Source organism: Dendrobium catenatum, unplaced genomic scaffold, assembly GCF_001605985.2.
Source record: "Dendrobium catenatum unplaced genomic scaffold, ASM160598v2 fragScaff_scaffold_370, whole genome shotgun sequence".
Lineage (NCBI taxonomy): Eukaryota > Viridiplantae > Streptophyta > Magnoliopsida > Asparagales > Orchidaceae > Dendrobium > Dendrobium catenatum.
The window spans coordinates 4,910,840-4,928,622 of NW_021318832.1; the positions used below are offsets into that span (position 1 = coordinate 4,910,840).

Here is a 17,783-nt window from a genome sequence, read left to right on the forward strand (position 1 = left end):
AAATACCCAAATCATATTTTTAAGTTAAAAAAGGCATTATATGGATTGAAACAGGCACCTAGGGCTTGGTATGAGAGATTGAGCACTTTCCTACTTGAAAGATCTTTTGAAAAAGGAAGTGTGGATACAACTCTCTTCTTAAAGAAATTTAGAAAGAAAATACTCATTGTTCAAATTTATGTGGATGATATCATCTTTGGATCTATTGTTCAGAGTGATGGTGAAATAGATGGTGATATTATCAGCAGAATTCAAGTTGGATGGTTGAAGTGGAGGAATGCATCGGGCTTGTTGTGTGATAGAAAAGTACCCCTCAAACTTAAGGGAAAATTCTATAAGATGGTAGTGAGGCCTGCAATGCTTTATGGTGCTGAATGTTGGCCATTAGAAGAGAAGCATAATACTAAGTTAAGTGTGGCAGAAATGAGGATGCTCAGGTGGATGAGTGGCTTTACCCTTATAGATCGGATACGAAATGAGCATATACGTGAAAAGGTTGGAGTAGCTCTAGTAGAAGATAAGATTAGAGAGTCGCCTTAGATGGTTTGGTCACATAAAACGGAGGCCTTCCAATGACCCGGTTAGGCGAGTAGAGGTATTAGATTTGACTTATGTTAAGAAAGGTAGAGGCAGACCTAAAAAGACTTGGTTAGAAAATATTATGAATGACCTTTCTTTATTAGATTTAAACGAGAATTTGACCTTTAATAGGACATAATGGAGAAAAAGGATTCATGTAGCCGACCCCACGTAGTGGGATAAAGGCTTGATGTTGTTGTTGACTTTTTTTTGCCATGTCTGACACGTGTCAGATGCGTGCCGTGTTGGACACTGCACGTCTCTTTGGGGAGAAGTGTCGGTGCATCATATTCTATAACATTTCAAAAGTTACTCGGTGAAATCCTATGAAATTAGAATATAGTGCAATTTTTGGCAGATTTAGGAGAGAAAATTCATAGAAATCAAAACCATAAAAAATAGAAGTAAAAGAATAGTTACTTACAACGAGGAGAATAATTTTCGTAACAGAAACGATGGATGAGAAACCTTGACGGACTTCCTCTCTCCTCTCTCTCTCTCATCCTTCTTCCCCTCCCCTTCTTTCCTTTCCTTCCTGGCAAAGTGATAAATATAAATAATGTATTATTTTATATAAATAATGTATATAAATATAAATAATGTATTATATTTCAATGAAAACATACTGTTTTAATTGTGTTGTGTATGAAAAATACAAAAAGGCACAAAATTCTAAGTATCATTAAGTGCCGCGGCGTCTGACTAATCAACGCTGTAGTGCTTTCAAGGACACTGCCAGAGTGCCACAATATTGACATGGCACTGCAGACTTCTCTGTTTGACAGCACTGCAGCGTCAAAATGGTCACCAAGTAAACAAGAGTGAGAGAGGGATGTGTGGATGTGAGGGATATTTAGAAAAAAAAAATATATTAAAAAAATATTTTTAGTTCTAGCGCCACGGCGCTCCAACCCAACGCCGCTGCGTTGCTTGTATTTCAGAGTTACTGTAAAATAGATCCTCTAATGTTGCGACGGAGATTTCTAGCGCTGTCGTGCTCTTCAAATAGCGCAGCTGTGCTCACAAGCACAACGCCGCTATGCTCCAGTTCAAACAGAATTTCAAAAGTTCATTTAAAAATCATTTTCAAAATTTTAGGTTGTTGTAGTATAGACAACATTTTAAATATTGATTTAACAAAATGGTTATCCGCTTTACTAGATAGCACAAAACAATGTAATAGAGCACAATACATCACACACTCACAAACAAAGTCTTAGTCACCTTAATCTAGATATCTATTCCAAGTTTCCAACCATTTGACAGGTTCATCTTATGTTCTTTCCATGCTGCAGAACATAAAAGCATTGCATATTGAGGACATGGACGTAGTTGTTGAACCAGGGATTGGATGGATGGAACTCAATGAGTACTTGAAACCCTATGGTCTTTTCTTTCCGCTTGATCCAGGCTAGTATGTGTTCTTATTGTTTTTTTCTTATGGTCTTTTCTTTCCGCTTGATCCACGCTACTGGAATTGTAAGTGAGAGTAAACACCAGTAGGCCACATGCCATTAGCGTTTTGTTTCTCATGTTGTTTGTTATTCATGAGTTGCATAGAATTCTTTGGACTTTTTTTTAGAGGATAGAAATCTATCCCATGTATTTTTTAAAAGGGCATAAGGTCAATAATAAGTTCTTGAGGAGATTCATTGAAGCGGGACATACCCTTGATATATGAGCCAATTGGAAATGCATGACTAACATTTTTTTCAAATGGATTTGCGTAGAATTCTTTGAAGTACTGTACATTTTATAAACATTTATGACTTTATTTTTTGGATTAGTGATAATCATGGTGACAAAAGTTGTTTATTTCAGCTTTTATTCTATTGTGTCATTAATATGTTAAACATGGACATAAGGGCTATTCGGAAAGTATGATGTTATTAAACAAGAGAAAAATGGTCTCAAAATTCCGAGAGTATGATGTTATTAAACCAAAGAAAATGGTTTCGTAGAAATTCCAACTTTTTATTGCCTATTAAAATGTGTTAAGATACTACAATAAGAAGGTCTGATCTTGAAATTGGGTACACTTTCCTTTTCATTCCTCAGTATTGAAGTATTTTGGGAAATACATGAACCATTATTTTACATTATTCTCTTTATTCTTTCAATTTAGGGCCTGGCGCTACCATTGGAGGCATGTGCGCTACTCGTTGTTCTGGGTCTTTAGCAGTAAGGTTGGCTTTTATATTTGTTTGTTCAATGCAATCTATTAAAACCTCAAATTCTGCTACAAATCTATTACCGTGAATGTTATTTTAGTTCAAGAATAGGACAAACTCAGTTTTAATTGGATTTTAGGATTTAATAATCAGTTTTTAGGTATGGAACTATGCGGGACAATGTCATTAATCTCCAGGTACTTTTTGTTGTTTTACCTTCCGTATAATTGTGTTTTTCAGTTTTCATCCTTATTTCTAGGTGTGTTTCATCTTAGGTAGTTTTGGGAAATGGAGATGTTGTTAAGACAGCTGCTCGTGCTCGAAAGAGTGCTGCTGGGTATGTTGAAGCTCCCTTAATTAGAATAATAAGCATTAATATGTGTGTAACTTGTCCTATATTATTGATGGTTCACATTCCTGCAAAGATCCAATTTTCTTAGCAGCCCTTCCTTAGAGGTTTGCTTATATTCAAGTAATTGAATTATTCTTTAGGAAATGAAGTTATTGTTCCATCTCCATGTTTTTACTTCTAATTCCAAAGGTGTTTGTCACAAAATATTGTGCTGCATGTCATTGCACTCATTAATATGGGTGCACTCCGATCGATGCATTTATTTATAATATCCTAGAGTAATTGCTATTCAAATCCTGATTAAATCTTTCTTTGAAAGACTGCATCGAATCCCTTATTGTCTCAATTTTTTGACATTTTTAATTGGCCTTAAAGCTTGATGAGAATGTTTGTCTGAACTTCTGTTTCTCTTGTGTAACGTGCTTCTTCTAATAAGAACATAACAGTTTTTGAGTAGCAGAAGATGCAGCTAATTCATTCAAACATTTACTCTTTAGGTATGATTTGACTCGGCTGATGATTGGAAGTGAAGGCACTCTGGGAGTTATAACAGAAGTGACTTTACGTCTCCAAAAGCTTCCTCAGCATTCAGTGGTATTTATTATTCTCTATACTTTGATGTTTCCTATGATCCTTTTTTCCATGAAATTTGGCATGCTAACTCTATTCAAACATAAAATTGGCGCAATAAAATTTCATTTTGTTATATTTATGATTATACTTTTTTTCTTACATGTGTTCATATATGAATTTTTCCTATGTGAATATAAAGCTGCTTTGCTTAGTTTGTCTCTTAACATGTCTTGTGATTCAAGATCTAGTAGTATTAGTGTTTACCGCTTTTCATATTCCTAAGGTGTGATAGAGTGGTTACAAGATGATTTGTTTTGTATTCTTTATACTTTAATTGATGTGAAACATATATGGAAACATGAATTGCTTATGAATTAATAACAGCTTGTTAAGCTTTGCTAAATTTAAACTTAATGTTTCAAAAAGATAGGAATCTAGGATTTCTTAGTTGCTGTTGTGCTTTGATGTCTATATGAGGACGACGTTGGGGTGCTGTCAAAATTTTCAACATAACCAACAACTTAGAAAATTTCAAAAATATTTAAAATCCACTTAAAATTCTAAGTCAACAAAAAAATAAAACATGCGACGCCCTAGGCTCTCGGCACTGGAAAACAAAAATAAAAGAAATCCAAATCAATGTGAAGTGCAACATACAGTGAATCTTCAAGGGAATTAGTTGTTCGCCAATAGGTAGGAATCAAGCCTCTTTCTCCTAACTCCTGACTTGCACACCTAAGTCCCCTACAAAAGCTCCTTACAAAAATCTTATGGGAAGAAATGAATTGAAATTCCCTCTTATTTATAATATTGAATTTGAATTATTCGCGGGCCCCACCAGTCTAGGATCCCCTTGCTACAAGACAGGGAAGGTACACATGTAGGCCTCGCCAGCCTAGGATCCCCTTGCTAAAAGACATAGAAGGTACGCCTACGGGCCCCACCAGCTTAGGATTCTAAGATGCCATTTCGAGGCTTCAACCTTGGATTCCTATTAGAGTATTCACCAGCAGGTGAAATACGACCGTAAATACACATGAATACAGTTGATAATTATCTTAAAAGGGGGGGGGGGGGGGGGGGGGGGGGGGGGGGGAGGTAAAAATAAAAGTAAAAAAAAAAAAATTTACCTTTCATACAAAATGTGTTTATGTTAATTATAAACACGTAGGAATCCCCGCACATCCCCGGTAATTTTCTGGTTGAACCCTTTGTGATAAGATAAAAAATGTCTGTCACATTGCAAGTTACGGGTGCTCTAAATAGCGTGCACACCAACTATTAAAGTTAGGCGGCTCGTACATCCTGCGAACATATGTCTTCAAAAAGAAACAAAATATCGCACTCTTATGTGTCACGGGTTGTACGACCCCTAATTAAAGTATGCACACCACGCTAAATCGTTGAAAAAGTGTATCACCTACGAGTAGAAGAATTTAATAGGTGACATGTGACGAACTCAAACGTACAAGATATAACAATCAATAAGTGCAAATGTTTGCGGGGTTGTAAGAAACCCCTCAATCCGTCATGTATGCAAAATGTCATATACGCACAAAAGTTTATTTGAGTATAATGAATATGAGCATTTATGATCTGCTGAGCAAGACTTGTCATACACCAAATATATTGACCACAAGCAAAATGTTAAATAATTATGACGAATGCAAATACTACGAACTGTCGTAAGGGACCCGTCATGTCCTTAGAGTGCTACCCTCGAACAAATAAAAAAGACCTTAAGCAAGCGCAAGCTCCTACGAGCCAAAAGCAGGAGATTCGTTAGTGCACTATGATCCCCTATATAAAATAACAAGTAGTGCACGTCAATCTACCTGTGTAAAGCAGCGAATAACTCTATTCAGAAGATGCTACGCCAGGCCACTAGATCCGCAACATCTATGCAAGTGGATAAAAGGCGTCTCTAAATATTCCAAAAATACTCCCGTACGTGCACCGTAGTTTATATGCACATAGGTACACAATGGGTAAATGCAATCACAAAACCCGCATGGGCCCCGGCGAGCGTGTTTTGGATACATACGTGACGTCTAGGCTGCGCGGGTCAATAAATTTGAACCCAATCCTCCTAAGCAGGTAAATAGGAGTCGACAAGGTTAAGTAAATAATCATTAAAGGCCCCCCAAACACCCGCATGGGCCCCGACGAGCGTGTTATTGGTACACACGTGACATTTAGGGATGCCGCGCGGGTTGATAAGTGAATTCAAATTCGAACCCGATCTTTCTGTGATGATCAATAGGAGTTAACAGGGTTCGAACCAACAAGTAAATATACGGTAATGGCGACCGATATATTTGTTTTAATACATTCATATTAGACATTCAAGGCCTATAATAATGAGAATTCACTAATAAAGGCATAAAGCCTACGAAACTCGATCCTCTGTCGATAGCTCGATAGAGTAGACAATGTTCATCCATAAAATATAAATATTTTCAAGTGGAAATGACCTCAAAAGTACACCCGATGATGACCGTGTTGAATGTTTATCTCAACCAGAGGAGTTCACAAACACTTTCAAATGCATTCAAAGCTCCACTCAAATACCCACAAGAATCCAAAATCCAAAATCCAAAAATATAAAAAATCCAAAAAATCCCAAAAGTCTAGATATTTAAAATTTAGATTCATCAATCCAACCACTTAAAAGCAAAATACATCCACCCTCCGCAATAGTTTGCCGAGGTGGACAAATTCGAATATAACTTCAGCTCACATAGAGTCAAATGCCTAGTAGAAAATATCACTAGGATCTATTCTCAAACAATCTCCTGCTAGTAAGGACGTGGTACATGTTCTCTAATCAGCGGTTTTACCGTTAAATGACACCGCAGGATAAATGGTTATGACCCGGGGCCCTCTGAACCGAGTGGTTTTGCCGCCAAATGGCACCACGAAATACCGGTTATGGTCAGAGCCGATACGTTCTTTAATGGCATCAAACCCTTGAGATATGAATCAATAGGATATGATCGATATGGCACAAAGCCCTTTGTTAGCTATGGTGGATTCAAATTTGTCCTCTTAGACAAACATTCATCACAGGTCTATAAGGTACCCTTGAACAAAGCAACCCATGGCTGCCGACAAGGATCTTTTTGTCAGGTTGGGTCGACTACCTCCTCTGACTAAGTAGACCAGGGACCACGATGACCCTGGATGACGGAACCAAAAGATCTTGATCGGGTCCATCATCCATTCCCCCACCATCCACTTTAAGTGCAAAATGGTGAAATCTCTAATTTTAAATTTATAAATCTTTCAACCCTTCAAACTTTCAACATCCAAAGCCCAATGCTGCTACTATATGCTTGATACTACGTATCTATGGATACAACGTATCTGATTGATGACTAGCCTTAATCGAAAGTTCTCCTCGTTACCGGGAGGGGTAATTAACTATAGGGGCTTGCGCCTATAGGAAACCAGAACCCATATCATAAAGTCCTCGCAAAATGAGGGCGAAATCTCTGGGTAGTGTCTTATCTACAAACCCATCTGCCTTCCCAAAATTTACCCCGAAACTTAAATTCGTTAAAACTTCTCACTCGAAAAGATAAAAGCACAATAGTTGCGGGCGGAGGCTGGGGCCGAATTTTCGGAGCCCACAAACCCTTGGAGGTGTATGAAGTAGTGGAGAAGAGAAGAAAAGAGTGAAGACGGGAGTGGAAAATTTGGACTAAGACTAAAAGATGAGGCCTCTTGGATTTTTGGCTTTTCTTTTAGGTGGAGGGGAGGTAATCAATTAAAATCTGAATTTAATTTCATATTTTTCTGTAAGTGGAAAAGGAGGAAATATTTGAAATTCAAATCTCCCTTAATGGGGGATTAATTAAGTGGGAGTGGAGAGAGGGGCCGATGACTTAAATGAGGGATTAAGGGGATTTAATTAATAGAGAGGGGGTGGGGGATTAATTGGAGAGAGAAAAGTAGAGGGAGGGGCCGACCAAAGGAAGAGGGGGAAAGGGTGTCCACATTCGATGTATGTGGACCCTTGCTTTAATTGTTGATTGGAGAATGAAATCTGAATTAATTTCAAATTTAAGTTGATTAAGGAAGATTGCCTAAATTAGATTTATCAATTAGGAAAGGATTTGAAATTCAAATATGTTTGAATTCAAATTAAGAAACTTTCCAAATCAATACTTGGATAATTTATGATAGTGATTAGGAGGCAATTCGAATTTGAAATCAAGGACTTGGGACTAGGTAGGCCGGCGGCTAGGGGTGAGGTTGGGCAGGTCGGCAGCTAGGGGAGAGAAGGTGGGTCTTGGGTTTGGTGGGGGAGGGGCTAGGTGGTGGGGATTGGGCCGTGGGTTGGATGGGAGAAGGGAGGCCGACGATGGAGAAGGTGGAGGGGGGAATTTGACCGGCGGTTTGGGGTGGTGATGGGAGGAGGCCGATGGGTTGGAAGAGAAGGGTTGGCCGGTGGTGGGGAAAGGATGGGGAGATAGACCGTGAGCCCGAACTCTTCCGACGACTGACAGGTATTGCTTTTGCCCTCACCTAGGGACTTCTCTCTCTAGAGCTCTCAATACTCAAGAGGAACAAGAAGGCTGAAAAATTCTTTCATTAATCAAATCATTCTTCAGACAATAGTGAAGACCTCTATATATAGGTCTAAAATAAAAGAAATACAAAGACTGAAATTCCCTTAGGGCTACATCATATGAACTAAGCCCTTATAAGGGTACAATGGTAAAACTAAGACACAAAAATAAAATAATACATATAATGCTTCATAAATAAAGACTCTGAATCGTAGCCGTCGATCTACGATTCCTGCGATTGTATATGCACCGAAATCTTATGCAGATTTCCTCATCATTAATGTTTTCGATGATCTTTTTTTTTTCTATGGAATTTTGTATGCCAACTTGTGCAATAAAATTTCATTTGAGAAAATTATCGAAAGGGTCCCTTGACTCATGGTGAGACTATTTTGATTCCTTTTTAAGGACTTGGGAGACGAAAATGGTCATGAGATGATTTTGATTCTTCTTTAATGACTTGAGGGATCAAAATGATCATTTATTATAGTTGGAGATTATTTTGGTCCTTCATAAAGAGTCAAGAGACTATTTCATCTTTTTCTCAATTTTATTTGTTATTTTATGACTATGCTTTTTTGCTTGCATGTGTTCATATATGAATCTTTCCCACATGAATATAAAACTGCTTTAGTTTGGTTCTTAACATTTGTCTTGTGATTCAATATCTAGTATTATTTGGGCAACCGTCTTTCTTATACCTTAGATGTCATAGAGTGGTGTCAATATGATTTGTTTTGTATTGAATATACCAAGACTTTTCCTAGTTTAGGATTTGGGATATTTTCTTTTTCATTCTTTATAATATTTATTATTTTTATGACTTTATGTTTTGTAGGACTAGTTACTTTCTTCTATTTTGATTTTTCTTGATTTTATTTAGTTGTGCGGGATGACAACTAAGAGAAGAGTTGCTGACATCATTGTCACTAGCAATATAGTCAGAGAACTATTGGGGGAGCTGAACCTTTCCCTAGAGGCCCTGATTCTTGCAGTTGTCATATTGTTGCTGCTCAAACCATTGGGAATGTTAGAGCGTCAATTCCTGACGTTGCTACCCTTATTTAGATTGTGATATAGCAGTGTCACACGCCTTATAAGCTTATATTGTCGCTTAAATTGCTCATACCATTCTATCAATTTGACAAGTAACCTAAACAATACAACGAACTTCCACTAATGCTTCTACCACTACAGGAACTCTGGCAAATCAGTAAATTCTTAAGGCCCAAATAGCTAAAATGACATAGGAGAACGTAGCAACTCAATCTAATACAAGATTTATAGTTCCGTAAGTTGTACATGTTGGCGGAGGAGAGATGGATCGATTTATGAAGAAGCTTTTGAAGAATTATCCTCTTACATTTAATGAAATAAAAGGTAAATCAAAATTTGGTGCTTGACTTCATGTCATTGAGAAGCAGATTTAAGGTTAAAGCGTCTTGTAGACTGAAAGTTGGATATGACCTCATCACAACTTCTACAAGGTGTTGTCTATTTTGTTGGAAAGCATCATCATAATAGTTTAGGACTCGATACAATGATTTTTCAGGTAGAGTTTGAGAGTCTATTCTTGCAGCAGTGTTTTTTGTTGATAAGTCATGTGTAATTGATGAATACAACAACAACAACATCAAGCCTTTGTCCCACTACGTGGGGTCGGCTATGCGAATCCTTTTTCGTCATTGTCATGTTAAAAGTCAAATTCTTATTTAATCTAATAAAGAAAGAATTGGGTAAAATATAAAAAAATCATTTGGATTAATTGACTTCATTTGTTTGGGTCATCAGATTGATTTCTTCTATTGATCATGATGAAGATTGGAAGATTTAAAATTTTCTATATGACTTGAGGCTATCAAGAAATATCTATTTGCCACAAATGCACTACTTTTAGGGAGTTTGTGGAGTTGTGATTTTCTAGATAGAAATTAATGCTTTTTAAGGGAAGAGTACTAAAAAGCAAAAGAATGCAAATATTAGAGTAATTGAAGTTTCTTGGAAAAAAAATAGCATTTGGAAGGGACAAAAGTCTTAAGAGCAATTGCCATAATCCTTAATTTTGCAAATGACACTAATGGCCATTTAAGGACTATGGGCAAGCGTTTTAATTGCTTAGACCTCGATAAAAAAATTAAAGATTGCCCTTTGAAGAATAAAAAACAAACCACTTTGAAAATTATGTTATGCATCTGTAACTATGATAGATGTTAGGCTCGAGGTGCATAGATCTACCATAGAAGGGGTTTTACATAAAAATAAAGTGCATAGTAGGTATATGGAGAGATGAGGAGAGAGATAGAGAATAGAGGAAGAGATTTGAGTTTTGGTGAACCAAATATCCACTTTCTTCTTATTCATTGGACATCTCCTTCTCTCCAAATCGCTTGAATAACAACATTTTGGTGGGCTTTGTCTAGGAAGGAATGTTTGATTTTGTTTGAGAGGTGGTTTACCTTTACCATTTATAGAGAGGAATGAAGGGAGAGGCTTCTCCCCCATGAAATGTGGGATTAATCCCATGTGGGTTGATTTGCACCACTTGGACCCCATAATGGGTTCCAAATGGGTTTTTGGTTTGGTGAACAAAATAGGGATGGCGGGTTTACAATTATACACTAAGGTTTTATTGCATGTTGTAAAGGGATTTATAGTGTACAGCTTGCTTGGAAAATTCCAAAATTTTTGCCACTATGCAATGTATAATGAACCGCTTCTTAGCATCAAGCTGTAAAGGCTTTAGTGATGATCCGCAAACTTTATCTATTTTTTATTTGGTCAGTTTTTTGCAAACTTAGGCCATTACCAAGTTGATTGGCACTTGATTGAGCTGACTTGGGGTTGATCAGAGTTTGATCAGGCTGACTTGTTGATCCTCTAAGATAAGTGTTCTAGGGTAATGACGCGAGATGCATTTCAAGTCCTCCCTTGTCTGTTGTTCCTCCCACGGTTATTGACATTTACCCTTATTTGATATAGCCAGCCCATGTTAAACCCGACACTGTCCACATTCATGCTTAATTATTTCTTCCAAGTTTGTTTTTCATCAACCTTTTTTGGGAAACTAGAGCGTAAAAGGAGTATGCTGAATTGCTTTATTGTTCTAAATAATAAGATATCATCAATTTTTAACTTACTGATTTAAAATTTTGCTATTTTTGTTACTAAAGTTTATGCTCCTTTGTCATTTGATTAGTTGGGGAACTTCATCTTTATAATATTTTTCCTTAGCTTCATCTCCATCAATGTAAGAACTTGTTTTGTTGGTTCAGCTAAACTGGCCCTAATTAAATAACGAGCGAGTAGATATCGAGTGGGCGAGGAGTAGCGATCGAGTGAGCGGGCCTCAAGTAGGCGCTGGAGCAGCTGGTGGAACTGGAACGTGCGATTGAGCAAGGAAATGCGTTCCGGAGCAAAAAGCTACAACTCCTCGTATGAGATAACTTCAATTCGTCGCTCCTGTGGAATCAAATGAGTGAATGAAAGCAAGCCGTGATTGAGAGGAAGAAGAAGGAACGCCGAAGTCATTTGGTTTTCTGGTCACGACCGACTTCGTCGATTGAAGGCGACAGAAGAATTGAAGAAAATTGAAGGGCTTGTCTCTAAATGAGAGAGAGAGAGAGAGAGAACAAGGGAAACTATTTGGTGAACGACGAGCAGAGTGCATATTTGGTAAACTGGGAGAAGTTACGATTTTATTTTTCTTTTTATTAATATTATTAACAAATTTAATATTTTAAAATAGAATATAATATTAGAGTTGTGATAAAGATAATGATAAGAAAATATTTAAGAAAAGTAATATTAGAAATTAATTAATAATGATATATATAAGATAATATTAGATTTTAAATTAGGTAATGAATAAATTAAATTTATATAAATTTGATTGAGAAGAATAATAAATTAAAATAAATTGTATATGGAATAAGATATTTTATCAAATATAGAAATAATAATAATAAATTTTTTTAATCTAAAAGAGATAGTTTAATTATGATTTTAACCAAATTTAAATAACAAGGATAAATTTTATTGCTAAATTAAAATACAAACACTATTGGATATATTTAATAAATAGTTAATTAAGAGAGTGAGAGCAATTCTAATCAATAATATTTGAGATGTTAATTTGAAATTAAAATTACAATAATTAATTATAAATAACAAGTAAGAGAAATTAAAGATAAAATGATAAATCAACTTTAATAACGTGATCTTTTTATAGGCTTTAAATATACCATCATTGAAATAAGGAGCAAAAGTAAATTATTAAGACATCCATTTCAATGCGAGTATTCTGTTAGGCCGGTCCAACCTTGACCGGCCCAGCCGGTCCGGGTCTTCTCCAGGCGGAAGCGGGACGCACGGGCGGAAGAACAGGGAGGCATGGGGGTGGGGTCCACTAGCAATTCAAACAAAATTGGAGTAATTTTGGAGGGAGAATGAAGGGTAGAGATGTCCCTTTGCTTTTGTTTTGAATTAGATTGTATTAAGAGGGAATTAACCTAGGTTTTAGTTTTCATCTGGATTATTGCTTGTGTGCTTGAGGTTTGCTACGAAGGGAGGTCGTGGGGCTCTAGATTTTCATCTAGAGAGCGTCGGGAGAGTGGATCCTCCTCTCGAATCGAGGATCATTGTATCGTTTGTTTTTCTTGCAATGTACATAAATTTCCCTCAAATTTCTCTCAGCTTTCTTCACGTTTGTTCGCTGTTATTGTGTTTGGTGGCTGTTTTCCCATAGAAAACAGCGGATTACTTGTGATTTGGCTTAGATCCGATAGGAATCACTTGAAATATTCAAGTGGTACCTATCATATTCATGTTTCTATATTATGGTAATTGTATTGCTTCTAATTGCAATTAATTGTTATTGCAAATGATTTATCTTATTGTTTCTTCAAATTACATTGCAAATGATTTATCTCTTGCATATCAAATGATTGGGAATGATTAACATGTTATATTCTATATTACTGCATATTGTTAAAGAATGTAATATGAATGAAATGGCTAGATAGATATGTTTGCATGTGCATGTTGACTGATGGAAGCATACCTCCTTATGATACTGGCTGGGAACACAATGTACATGTGCACATAAATGGAAAAGTTTATGAAAAAGAAAAATGAAATGGAAAAGGAGTATCTTTATTGTTTTTATTTTAGACGGTGGCTCCTATAATGGTTATATTATTTATGAGAAAGGATAAATGTATGGATAAAGATATAATATATGTATAACATTAGAAGTTTTGAAATGAAATGATTAAATATAATTTCATTATGTTTTGAAATGATCATGCATATTGTTCATAATCCCGATTCCTATAGTTGTTGGTTCCGTTTCTTGTGCTGTCCCTTCGGTTCCTCCCTTGGCTGCTTGTCCCGCGGCTGCTCTGCCCCTTCGGTTCCAACAATAAGAGGAATCGGAATAGCAGCTAGGGGACTGGAACATGCAATTAAAGGGGGAGGAATCAGCCACGGGATGGGGGAGCTAGGTGGGGAAACCAAAGGGACAGCAAATGGGGGGAATGAACCTTAATTTATTTCAGGTTTATGAGCTGAAAAGGCTCTCTACTAGACATTAATGAGCTGACTTTTAGTAGAGGAAATTGAAGCTCACAAAGTTACAGCCGAAGATGTTTTGCCCCCCCCCCCCCCCCTGCCTACACCAGTTATTTAGCAATTGAAAATTTAATCAACCGTCCAACTCTCTGTTCCCGTCTGGTTAAGTCGAGTCTCCGGATCGGGTTGTAACATTCAAGGACTTGACTGTTCATTAGCATTGAAATTCGTCCTTCTTACATTGATTGGAGTATTGTCCCATGGCATTGTAACTTTGGCCCTTGTTATGTCTCTTTGTCCTTGTGTTTTCCCACAAATTAATGGCCCGGTAGTTTGTGAGCTTCATCTGGGACATACTTTGTCCCTTTGCATTTTTTATTCTCAGCCATTTTCTATGAATGGAAGTCCTTACTTGTTAAGCTAATTGGGATAACTATGTCCGTGGGCATGCACCTAGCTATATTTCTTAACTCCATGTGCTTTTGCACATTTAAATGTGCCCACTTATGTGTGTGCTAGTTATAAGACTAATTGAAGTTTTTTTTTTTCTTTGTATCCCTGAAAAATAACCTACTTTGTTGATTGAGGTTTCGTTTGGGACCTTTAGACTACTACTTTTCTCTTGCTTTTAAGAGATTTTTGTACTAAAAAAAATAACTTTTTAAAGCAGCAAAAAAGCCACCCCAAACAAAGCCTGAGAGTAACTTGGTAACTCCAGCATCTTATATATATTGAATCAGCCTGAATAAATCCTTCACAACATCTATGAATTGAAATCAAATCTACTGTTATGAGCATAATCTTCACGTATCCTAGGCTTTTTGGATTGTCCTCTCCAATATGACACTCTAATCCTGCATTAAAATAAATCCTTTTAATGCTCATACTATTGATTTTTTACAAATCTTTTCCGTTAAATCTTATTTCTTCAAATATTTCTATTTATTAGGCTCTTTAATCATCAAATAAAAATAGGAATAAGTTTTTATATGTACTCATATAATAAATGATATGTTTGCATTTTCTTTGTTTTCTAATTGTCATAAATTACGATCAGAAGTTATCATATTTTTGTACTTGATTAATGTGTGCGTGCATGTTCTTGTTTGTGGTTGCTCAGGGACTTATATATGCATCTGTTTCTTGGACTTGTTTTTATGACAGTATTTCTATGTTATCTTATTTGAGCAATGTCTCAGTTCTTGTTGGCCATAACATTTAACCACTCTACATTTGATGGCGTAGATCTGGATTTGCAGGATGTTAAGAAAGCATTACTGCTGTTTTCTCACCTTTTTTTTTCAGTTCAAGTTGTTTTAGCAGTTATGCCCCCTATGATTTCTTACATCTTTTTATTTTAATGCCTTATTCTGACTTTAATTTTGTGATCTTCAGGTTGCCATGTGCAACTTTCCAACCATCAAAGAAGCTGCTGATGTAGCTATTGCAACAATGCTGTCAGGAATACAGGTAAATCAATGACATGGAATCTCTTTCTCATCAGACATATTAATGGAGCCTTCTTTATTTCATTTTTCATCTTATTCATTTATTTTTCATTAACAAGAATAAAGTGCCACTAAAAATTACTGAGCAATTACAATTTAATTTCCACATTGAATTTCTGGAAATTCAACAAAATCAAGAGCAATAATCAACCACTATCAAAATTTTCAGATGAACTAAGAATAAGTAATGAAATCACTAAAATGCTATGATGCACGGACACGGACACGGCGACACGGACACGACACGACACGGACACGAGACACGGTTTTTTTTTGAAAATATAGGACACGGGTACGGCGCGGACACGGCAATACATTTTTTATATATTATATATATATTAATGTAATATTATATTAAAAATGACAAACAATAATAAATGAATGACATGATAACTTGTCTAGCTTATAATATAAAATATTTAAGCATCAGAACTTATGTTCCTACTAATTTTGAAAGGATCACAGGACCTTCCTTGCAGTTTCTTGTATCTTATTCGGATGAAGCATTTGGGTTGGTACGAATCATGACAATCTTTTTTATTATATTGTTGACCGCTGCTCTTAATATTTATAATAGAAGAATATTTATTACTTGGCAATTTTTTATAATTTTTGATCTTATTGTTTACACTCTAAATTAGTCTCCCAACTATTCGTATCTGGCTAATTTAGTATCAAAATATCATATTTATCCGATTTAGTTTATTGATCCAAAATTATCGTTCTAGGACTAAATCGGAGTCAATTTTTCATAGTCAAGGAATTTCGTCAAGGAACTAAATCGGGATCATATTTTGGATTAATGTTGATAGACTAAATTAGAGAAATGTGATACTCTGGAACTAAATTAGAAACAAACTAATTTTTGGGGAACTATTTTGGGATTTAATCTAATTACATATATGTTGTGCAAATGATATATAACGTAATCAGAATGTGAATGTTGTGGTAAAGGTATAAGATTTATTGGTTTGTTAGAGTTAGTTTTTTGCCCGATTTTAAATGGTGTCTTGCTGATGGACCGGACTGATTGATTTGATTGGGAGGGTATTAGGAAGTTTCCTAATCAAGAAGTGTTGTTTAGGAAGATTCTTTATTAAGGGGGAATTATTTAAGAAAGTTTTAATTATAATTGGGAGAAAAGTATTTATGACAAGAGATCTAATTTGAATTCAAATATGAGAGAGAATTATTTAGGAAAAAGGGGTTGATTTGTAGGAGATTAATTAAGAAATATTTCCTAATTGAAGAGGGTAGATTTGGGGGCTGATTTGGAGGAGATTAATTAGGAATTATTTCCTAATTGAAGAGGAAAACTTTGGGGGCTGATTTGGAGGGGATTAATTAGAAAATGTCTCCTAATTGAAGAGGGTAGATTTGTGGGTTGATTTAGGAGGGAAATAACTAAGGAAGTATGACATATTTGGGAGGGAATTAGGGGAGGGATGTTTGGGTATTTGTTGTTTATTGTTTGCTTTAAGTATGTGATTTTCCTGGGGTTAAGGGAAGGTGTTGTTTGCTTAATTTAGAATGTTCATAGGGTGTTTGAGCTCTAGCCATCGGCTAGAGATTTGGGAGAGCCGGATCTTCCTCTCTAATTGAAGATCCACTTGTATCTTGTCTTTTCGTTCATAAAACATTCAATAAAAAGTGTTATTGTGTATTCTTTTCCAGGTTTCCTTGTCGCTAGTTTTCTGAAATTGCTGAAATTAGATTTCAGCCAAGCCTTTTCCTAAATTTTTGCATGCACATCCTAACAAATTTGTATCAGAGCATTTTTTTTTTGCGACCTATGGCGGCAAGGAAATTTGATGCCTTGGAAGAGCATCAGGAAATTTGGCCAACTCAAAACGGCTTAAAAAGACTTGGTTAGAAATATTAGAAATGACATTTTTTTATTAGACTTAAATGAGAGTTTGACTCTTAGAGAAAAAGAATTCATATAGCCGTTCCCATGTATTTGGATAAAGGTTTGATGTTGTTGGTGTTGTGTTTGATTTAGAGTAAAATAATTAGAAGATAGTTCTCTAAGGGGTTTTGAACACCTCAAAGAATTCATTTATGATGAATTTTAAATTCACTCAATTTAGTTGAATTCCAAATTCATAGCGCCTTGCACCCTTGCCACACTCATGATCTTGCCTTGTGTCCTCCTTTGCTCGCAAACCTCATGGGATAACTTCTCACGAGCTTGCTACCAAGATCTGAGTTTACATTCATCAAAATATCAAACAAATAAATGATCATATTAAGATCAATTAATTTCAAATTTTCTATTTTATATTGTAAAATTTAATTTATATTATTTCCGAACATGTCTATAATGTGATCGTTCTCATTGAATTGATTACTTAGTTCTAGGTTGGTTTCTATGGTATTGCATGAGTTCTGATTAGTTCGGTTTGTGGTTGATTCCATATTTATGATACGGTTTAGGTCATGTCTATGCTTCTAGTCA

At 35.9% G+C, this 17,783-nt stretch overlaps 1 protein-coding gene across 3 annotated transcripts in view; it reads left to right on the top strand.

The window, feature by feature from the left end:
• LOC110095456 (D-lactate dehydrogenase [cytochrome], mitochondrial) overlaps window positions 1-17,783 on the top strand; it is a 37,804-nt gene that overhangs the window by 9,432 nt on the left and 10,589 nt on the right. For all 3 annotated transcript variants that reach the window (XR_003700336.1, XM_020821000.1, XM_020821001.2), the window contains exons 6-11: window positions 1,875-1,989; window positions 2,705-2,765; window positions 2,911-2,947; window positions 3,026-3,087; window positions 3,600-3,696; window positions 15,213-15,287. Coding sequence is in view for 2 of the 3 variants with exons in the window: in XM_020821000.1 (XP_020676659.1) it covers window positions 1,875-1,989; window positions 2,705-2,765; window positions 2,911-2,947; window positions 3,026-3,087; window positions 3,600-3,696; window positions 15,213-15,287 (447 nt within the window). In the remaining variant the exon portion in view is untranslated. The remainder of the gene's footprint in view (window positions 1-1,874; window positions 1,990-2,704; window positions 2,766-2,910; window positions 2,948-3,025; window positions 3,088-3,599; window positions 3,697-15,212; window positions 15,288-17,783) is intronic.